This window comes from Podarcis raffonei, chromosome 8, assembly GCF_027172205.1.
Source record: "Podarcis raffonei isolate rPodRaf1 chromosome 8, rPodRaf1.pri, whole genome shotgun sequence".
Classification (NCBI taxonomy): Eukaryota; Metazoa; Chordata; class Lepidosauria; order Squamata; family Lacertidae; genus Podarcis; species Podarcis raffonei.
Genome location: NC_070609.1, coordinates 74,601,591 through 74,610,456, shown reverse-complemented (window position 1 = coordinate 74,610,456; position 8,866 = coordinate 74,601,591). Strand labels below are relative to the sequence as shown.

The 8,866-nt window shown below is 47.5% G+C and overlaps 1 protein-coding gene across 1 annotated transcript in view; it reads left to right on the top strand.

Moving 5' to 3' along the window:
* The first annotated feature begins 966 nt into the window (after positions 1–966).
* LOC128419765 (solute carrier family 2, facilitated glucose transporter member 5-like) overlaps positions 967–8,866 on the top strand; it is a 20,025-nt gene continuing 12,125 nt past the window's right edge. Inside the window, exons 1-5 of the mRNA XM_053400865.1 lie at positions 967–1,200; positions 3,299–3,375; positions 5,091–5,186; positions 6,434–6,594; positions 7,815–7,939. Of these exons, the coding sequence (XP_053256840.1) occupies positions 3,334–3,375; positions 5,091–5,186; positions 6,434–6,594; positions 7,815–7,939 (424 nt within the window). The 5' untranslated portion in view covers positions 967–1,200; positions 3,299–3,333. The remainder of the gene's footprint in view (positions 1,201–3,298; positions 3,376–5,090; positions 5,187–6,433; positions 6,595–7,814; positions 7,940–8,866) is intronic.

The following is an 8,866-nucleotide window of genomic DNA, read 5'->3' as shown; positions in this document are numbered from 1 at the left end:
GTTGCAGATTCACTCCAAAGAGAGGAAGTGCTCCAGATTTTAGGTTTTGCATGGTTGGTTGACTTATAGCGGCTGGTGCGTTCCAAGCACCCTCCAGGTGTTTTCGACTGACTACAGCTCTCATCAGCCCAAACCAGCATGCCAGAACATTGGGTCTCCACGCAGAGAGGTGGGTTTTTCTTTCAAAGTGTGCTCACTTCAGAAATTTCTACAGGACGAAAGAAGAGAGGAAGAGTCTGCGATTCGCTGCGGAGCTTTCCTGTGCAAATAGATATACCCTGTGAGACTCCCTGGACTTGTATCTTTCCAGAGGACTGTGGACTGAACACTGTTTAAAAAGACTGTTTCCTGTTGCAATTGTCATAATTATGCACTGGAGTTTTGTGTGTGGTTTTTTAATTTTTTTTTCTATAAAACAAGTAGACAGACTAACTTTGAGCTGCTACCTTAAGTTTTCTGGTTTTTCTTTCTTTTTTAAAGAAATGAATAAATAAAGTAGCTACCGTGTTGGTGAACAACCTTTGTAAGAACTACGAATCCTTTATTTATTTATCATTGTTGTTGTTTTAATTTCGATTCATGCATCCCTTCCCACAAGGCATCCCAGAGTGATTTGCGATAGGAGAACATATTTAAAAACATTTATATAGATAGTTTAAAAAATTATAATTCTTTTTTTAAAAAACAACAAGTTTAAAGCAACAAAAGCCCATATATAAAATCAAATTTCAAATCCAAGACAGGATCTTTATCCACTGGGATAAAGATTTAGAAGGCTCTTTGAAAGAGGAGATATTTAGCAGGAACATATTTAGCTAGAGCTGGCATGAGTCTGAATGCCAGATGCTGGGAATCGCTCTTGCAGGGAGAGTACTCTTGCTCTCGTAACCTGCTTGTGGGCATCCCATAATAGGCATCTGGTTGGCCACTGTGAAGACCGAGTGCTGGTCTAGGTGGGCTATTGGCCTCATGCTGCAGGTTATACCAGTTCTATTGTGCTGGCACCAATTCTGATATGCTCCTACATTGGCCTTCTCTATTGGGCCTTCCAACTGTCAACAGCTGCTTCCCCCGGAATCTTCCAGCTTCCTTCCTCTGATTGGCTCTTGCCATACTGTCTGCCTTTTGATGTCCTCCTTTCAAGGGAAAACAGAGCTTGGCTGATTCCCCCTGCTCTACTTGCCAGGGCAAAAAGCTGCGGTAAGTTTCTGTGCCTCTGCAGGAATGCACTGGGTGTGTGGGGTGGCTCCATAATGGAGGGACTTCACCGCTTTCCACACCTCTGGGACTCTTGATCCAATCGACCGCCCTGAGAGAGAACGGCTGAAGTTCCAGCTTTCGACTTTGCTTCAATCTGGGAGTGGGGGAACCAGCCCCCCTCCAGATGTTGTGGGACTACAACAACTACAGTCTCTGCCAGCGGCTGGGATGGATGGGAAATGAAAGTCCAACAATGTTTGGAGTTTCCCTCGTCCCCATTTTAATCTGTCTTAATAATGGCCAGAGCAGCCACTCATGCAGAGACACGGCAGGGAGTCTCCTTTCCGAATGGTGCTCCTGTGGGCTTTTCAGATATTGCTGGACTACAAATCCCACCATCCCTGATCCCTAATCAGTCTTAATAAAAGTGTTTGGGGGATTGTAGATCTGGGAGGTCTCCTAACAACTCTCAGCAGCACCCTTACCACACTGCAGCACCCAGTAAAGATAAAGGGACCCCTGACCATTAGGTCCAGTCGTGACCGACTCTGGGGTTGCGGCGCTCATCTCGCTTTATTGGCCGAGGGAGCCGGCGTTTGTCTGCAGACAGCTTCCGAGTCATGTGGCCAGCATGACTAAGCTGCTTCTGGAGAACCAAAGCAGCGCACGGAAACGCTGTTTACCTTCCCGCTGGAGCGGTACCTATTTATCTACTTGCACTTTGTGCTTTCGAACTGCTAGGTTGGCAGGAGCAGGGACCGAGCAACGGGAGCTCACCCCGTCACAGGGATTCGAACTGCTGACCTTCTGATCGGCAAGTCCTAGGCTCTGTGGTTTAACCCACAGCACCACCTGCGTCCCTGCAGCACCCAGCGCCACCTGCAGCACCCAGGACAACAACAAATTATTTTTTGGAATTGTTGATTTCAGAAAACTTTTTTTTAAAGGTTTTTATTAAAGACTTTCTTGTGTTACAAAACAAATACAGGGAAAAGCATGTCTGCGCCCCCACTATCAATTCATAGAGTCCTTTTCACAGTTCTTTTATATGTAGTGGGAGACACTTGTCGTAGACATCTTGCAGTTGGGGGGGGGGAAAGAGAAGGGAGGGAGAGAGATGGGGTTTTTGTTCTTATAATAATAATAATATAATTTATTATTTATACCCCAGCCACTCTGGGCGGCTCCCAACAGAATATAATAATAAAAAAGCGATAAAACATCAAACATTAAAAACTTCCCTAAACAGGGCTGCCTAAAAGTCAGATAGTTTGTTTCCTTGACATCTGATGGGAGGGTGTTTCACAGCGCACCACTACCGAGAAGGCCCTGTGCCTGGTTCCCTGTAACCTCGCAGTGAGGGAACCACCAGAAGGCCCTTGGAGCTGGACCTCAGTGTCTGGGCTGAATGATGGGGATGGAGACGCTCCTTCAGGTATACTGGGCCAAGGTTGTTTTATTCTGTTGCATAGTGTTAGTGTAGGGATTTGTGTCAGCATCACACAGGTATATCCTTTGTTACAAAGAAGCTGCACTGCAATCATGAACGCAAAGCAACCAAGCTCTAGAGCCCTTAATCTCTTGCAATGTCAATAAAAACAAACAACAAACAGTGTAAAGAAAGCATTGCAAAAATACATGGTTGCATGTAAAAATGCTACATTAATACAAAGTTACCAATATATAGAAATCAATATCGGTTCATTTTCCTTCCGACACACCCTCCCTCTCAGACTCTGGGTTTTCACCCCAGGGTCCAAACAAACTCTCAGCTCACCCACAAAAGTCTCATAACCAAAAGAGTTCCTGGAAACAGCAAATGTCGCCTTAGTCTCTCATTGTAGGCTTGCTTTTTATGAGCAGGCCCAAGGTGGATGTTACCTCCGTAGGCTGCTACAGCTGTGTCGCATTCAGCTGCCTTCTCCACACTCAGTTCCAGGTACAACAGGTTTGTTGATTTCCCCAGGGGGTCCAGAGGATGGGGAAGGGGCCTCCTTCCACTCGCAGCTCTTTCTTCACCCTCTGTCCTCTCCTCCTCCGACTCCTCTAGTAAGTTGATACCATCTTGGAACACCCAAATTCTTCTTTCTCCCTACAGCTCCTTGCCTATTTTTCACCCATACCCAGGGAACTATGGAAACTTTGAATACTTCAATTCCCAAACGCAAGAAAAAGGTGAGTTCAGATGCATCCTGGCTCCCCCTGGTGAGATTCAAATCAAAATCAGCCACAATGGTTCGAAGTTCTAAAGCTGGGCAAAGCAAATGGGTAGTACAACTCCCCACTGTCCCTCCTCATTGGCCATGCTGGCTGGGACTGATGCGAGGTCGAGTCCAGCAACAATTGAAGGCCGCCATCTTAGCCAGTGTGGTACAGTGGTGAGGGTGTCCAATGAAGACCTGGAGACTAAGGTTCAAATCTCCACTTGGCCATGAAACGAAGAAGAAGAAGAAGAAGAAGAAGAAGAAGAAGAAGAAGAAGAAGAAGCCACTCATGCAGAGATGCAGCAGGCAGCCTCCTACCTTGATGATGTCCCAGCTCCCAGGCACATTTAGTCCAGGGATGGGCAGCCTGTGGATTTCCATATGTTGTTGGAATACAACTCCCATCCTCCCTGACCGTTGGCCAGGCTGTTTTTGGGCAGATGGAAGTTGAAATCCAACCAAATCTGGAGAGCTGAAGGCAAGGTTTGTTTCTGCCTTTGCTGTCGCCTCTGCTTCTTTGCAGTTGGATTTATCCCTAGTAGTAGTAGTAGTAGTAGTAGTAGTAGTAGTACAGTAGTACCTCTGGTTACGAGCTTAATTCATTCCGGAGGTCTGTTCTTAACCTGAAACCGTTCTTAACCTGAGGTACCGCTTTAGCTAATGGGGCCTCCCACTGCCACCGCACCGCCAGCACACGATTTCTGTTCTCATCCTGAGGTAAAGTTCTTAACCTGAGGTACTATTTCTGGGTTAGCGGAGTATGTAACCCGAAGTGTTTGTAACCTGAGGTGTTTGTAACCCGAAGTACCACTGCAATTAATTAGTTAGTGCCCATCTAACTGGACTGCCACTCTGGGTGGCTTCAAACAAATTAAAAAGTGAGACATCAAACATTCAAAACTTCCCTATAAAGGACAGCCTACAGATGTCTTCTAAAAGTCAGATAGTTGTTTGTTTCCTTGACATCTGACGGGAGGCATGACTACCGAGAAGGCCCTCTGTCTGGTTCCATTGTAACCTGACTTTTCTCAGTGAGGGAACCGCCAGAAGGTCCTCGGAGCTGGACCTCAGCGTCCGGGCTGAATGATGGGGGTGGAGACTCTCCTTCAGGTAGGGAGGGCCAAAGCCATTCAGGGCTTTAAAGGTCAGCACCAACCCTTTGAATTGTGCTCAGAAATGTTTTCCAAGAAGAGGAGGGCTTTTCACCGATAGGGGAGGTGCTGGAGTCACCCCAATGTCTTGTGAAGTCGTGCTCAGGGTTTCTGGTGCCGTGGGATGTACCACTCACCTGAAACACACCCCTTCCGCAGGTCCTACTATTGCATGCAAATTGCTGCCTCCCAGCTTTCCCGGACTGTAGGCCCTGCTCACTGAATCAGGACAACCGTGCCTGCAATTTTTGCCTCCCAATGTGGCCTGGGGATTGTGGCAGGCCACATTTGGCCACTGGCTGAGGGAGGCAGTGATTGACCCAAGTTCACCCCAGTAAACGTCATGGATGAGCAGGGGATTCAAACCCTGGTGTCCCAAGACCTAGACCGATATGCTAACCACTACACCGCACTCTCTCTGGAGTGTCTGGCCATGCTTCGTTTTATGGGTAGGGCTGGGTTTTCACTAGTAGGTGTCTCTAACGCACCTGCGCAGTGTACAACCAGCAACCCTGTCTCCTGCTCTTTCCTATAGGAACTGACATCCGGACTTCTAATTGCTACAGTAATTCCCTCCCTTGGATCCTTGCAACTGGGATACATCTACTGGGTTGTCCTCAATCCAGAGACGGTAAGCCAGCCCTATCGTATGTGGGACTACTTAGAATCATAGATCTGTAAGAGTTGGAAGGGAACTCCAAGAGTCATCTCGTCCAACCCCCTGCAATGCAGGAATCTACATAGGGCAGGGGTGGGTCAATGCATTCGCTTGGAAAAGCCGTAGCTCAGCAGCGGAGCATCTGCTTTGCATGCAGGAGTCTCCTGGTTCAAAACCCATAACATCCCCAAGCAGGGCTGGGAAAGATCAGAATCTGAAATCTCAAAGAGCAGCTGCCAGTCAGTGCAGACACTACTAGGCTGGATGGGGGGAACGCTTCTACTGGTCCTACCAGGGACTTAGGTGGTGCCATGGGCTGTTTGGACACAGGGGATTGGTGGAGGGCACCAGCTGGGGAGCCCCCAATGGAAGAAAGTGGTGGGATGACAAAGAATGGTCAGAGGCAGAAGACTGGGGAAAGGAGGTGTCAGAGCTGAAGAGGTAGCAGGGTTGAGTGAGCAGGGGGAGTCTGTGGGCCATAGCTCAGTTTTAGAGGGCAAATGTTGCATGTGGGGTGGTCCCGGGACAACCCAAAGCATTTCTAGTTACTGTTTTTGCTGAGGGCAGCAGGTGATGGTAAAGAGCTCTGCTTGAGACTCTGGGAAACTGCTGCCATTCAGAGTACAGTGGTACCTTGGTTCTCAAACTTAATCCGTTCTGGAAGTCTGTTCCAAAACCAAAGCACGCTTTCCCATAGAAAGTAATGCAAAATGGATTAATCGGTTCCAGACTTTTAAAAACAACCCCTTAAAACAGCAATTTAACATGAATTTTACTATCTCATGAGACCATTGACCCATAAAATGAAAGCAATAAACAATGTACTGCAGTCACACAATCAATCAATCAATCAGTAGCTGAACTGGGTTCCACACAGTCACAAAAACAAAACAAAAAGAGCCGCAAAAACAAAAACGCAAAATAAATAGCAAAAACAGACAGACCTCAGCGTAACATTCAAAATGGAAGCGTGGCACTCAAATCGGAAGCGTAACACTCAAAACAGAGCATGTTTGGCTTCTGAAAAAGTTCGCAAACTGGAATGCTTGCTTCCGGGTTTGCAGTGTTTGGGTTCCAAGTTGTTTGAGTACCAAGGCGTTGGAGAACGAGGGTACCGCTGTAGGTGATACTGCGCTGGATGGTATAAATTAGTTTCCTGTGTCTCAGATCCTGTGTGCTTGTCCCACTCTCTTTCATCTGATGTCTCTCTTCCACCTTAGGTCTCACATATAATTGCCAACATAACGGAAGAGACCGAAAGGATGGACATCAGAATCGAAGAGACTCTGAGTGGCCGGATGGCCTTTAACGCTCTGGTCTTCCCAATTGGGGGCATCATTGGGTCACTGATGCTCGGCACCTTGGTGGATAGCTGCGGCAGGTACAGAGATAATAGGGTGATGGAGAACAGTAGGCACAGCAAGAGGTGTTGGGGGGCGGGGAATATGACTATCACTGACCCACATCCCCCACTGATCTCTAGTTAAGCTATGTGTTGGGTCATTGCCTTAGAAACATAGGAAAACACAACACAAAGGAATACAGATAAATAAAGCAATGTGGCTCACATGACTCTGTATGCAATTATATAGAACTTATATAAAAGACAACATGTAAAAATAAGACATTTATTGTAAAGGGAATTGGGGTTGCTTGTGCGTAAAGGGTGCTGCAGCTCTAGGCAACGTTGCCTGGCTAAACCTTTCCCTGGCTGGACAGCCCTTTCTCCATGGCTGTGTCAGTCACTGGCAGAATCCGTCAGTGGGCGTTTTCTGAACTTCTTCCAGCATAAAAATTCTTTCACCCCAAGTCTCCGCCTAGCCTCTCTGCGCGGAAGTCTCCTGCGCAGAGTGGGCGTGCCCAGCGGAGGTCCTGGGCTCTCCCCGCTGCTCTCTGTGGAAGAGTCTCGGAGCCCTCCCTCCGCAGTCTCCCCTTGCTTCCTGGTGTCCCTCCTATTTCCTTCCTCAAAGGAAGCTGGCTCTCTCTCCCTGCTGGTCCCTTCTCCTGCATCGTTAGGGAGCCTTACCTCCACTCTAGGCTCCGATGCAGTTCCCTGACATTTATATTCCACCAAGCATCCATTTCTTTAAATATAGCCTTTACATGATACACGGGTGGCGCTGTGGGTTAAACCACAGAGCCTAGGGCTTGCTGAACATAGGGAGCAGCCTCGGGCTGTTTCAGACTGTTGGTCCATCTGAATCAGTAGACCAGGGGTCAGCAAACTTTTTCAGCAGGGGGCCAGTCCACTGTCCCTCAGACCTTGGGGGGGGGCGGACTATATTAATAAAAAATAAAAAATGAACAAATTCCTATGCCCCACAAATAACCCAAAGATGCATTTTAAATAAAAGGACACATTCTACTCATGTAAAAACACACTGATTCCTGGACCATCCACGAGCTGGATTTAGAAGGCGATTGGGCCAGATCCAGCCCCCGGGTCTTAGTTTGCCTATCCATGCAGTAGCCAATCAGTATTGTCTACACTGACTGGCAGCAGCACTTGTGGCAACTCCGCAGCTGCCCTCCCTCCTCTACTCTTTTCGCTGCTTGGGGCCTGCTCATCTCCTCCTCACCCCCTTTTTGCTGTCTTTTCAGGAGACGTTCCTTGATGCTCAATAATGCTGCAGCCGCCGTTGCCTGTGGATTAATGGGTGCTTCCGATGCAGGGAAATTCCATGACTTTGGCATTTTTGCTCGCTTCCTCGTCGGGATATCTTCAGGTGGAAAAAAAAAGCGCCCCGCATGCAGTCTTTGAATTGCCTTTTAACAAAACCAAGCCAAACAAAAGCAGAAAGCTGCCTTGAACCCGTGTCTGTGGTTTGAAGCTTTGGCTCCTGAACCCAGATGCCTAGGCTGCTTATCAGCATTAAAAAGTTAGGGAGCCGTGCACAATGTTAATCCTACTCAGAGTAGACCCGCTGAAAATAATAGGCGTGACTTAGGGCTGACTTGGGTCCCATTTGCAATGTACCTTTAAAGCAGTATCATACCACTTTAAATACTTCTCCAATAGAGGATTCTGTTTCAACTTTTAAACCCCTCTGGGCAGCTTCCAACAGAATGTTAAAAACACGATAAAACATCAAACATTAAAAACTTCCTTAAACAGGGTTGCCTTCAGATGCCTTATAAAAGTCAGATAGTTGTTTATTTCTTTGACATCTGATGGGAGGGCGTTCCACAGGGCAGGTGCCACTACCGAGAAGGCCCTCTGCCTGGTTCCCTGCAGGGTAATTTTTTTCCATTTGTCTCTCCAGCTTTGACCAGCGCACTTCTCGTTTTCTTGCCGTGCATCATTTTTAGTTATTTATTTTGCTTTCCCCCTGTTTAGCGCTCCTTTAAAAAAAAAAAAGGTGATCAAGTGATATAGGTGCAAAATTTGTGTGTGTTTCCGCTCGTTTGTGATGGCTCCAATCACAACTTTATTTTCTGTCTTTAATAATAAGTATTCAATAATATAGGGACGCGGGTGGCGCTGTGGGTAAAAGCCTCAGCGCCTAGGGCTTGCCAATCGAAAGGTCGGCGGTTCGAATCCCCGCGGTGGGGTGCGCTCCCGTTGCTCGGTCCCAGCGCCTGCCAACCTAGCAGTTCGAAAGCACCCCCGGATGCAAGTAGATAAATAGGGACCGCTTACTGGTGGGAAGGTA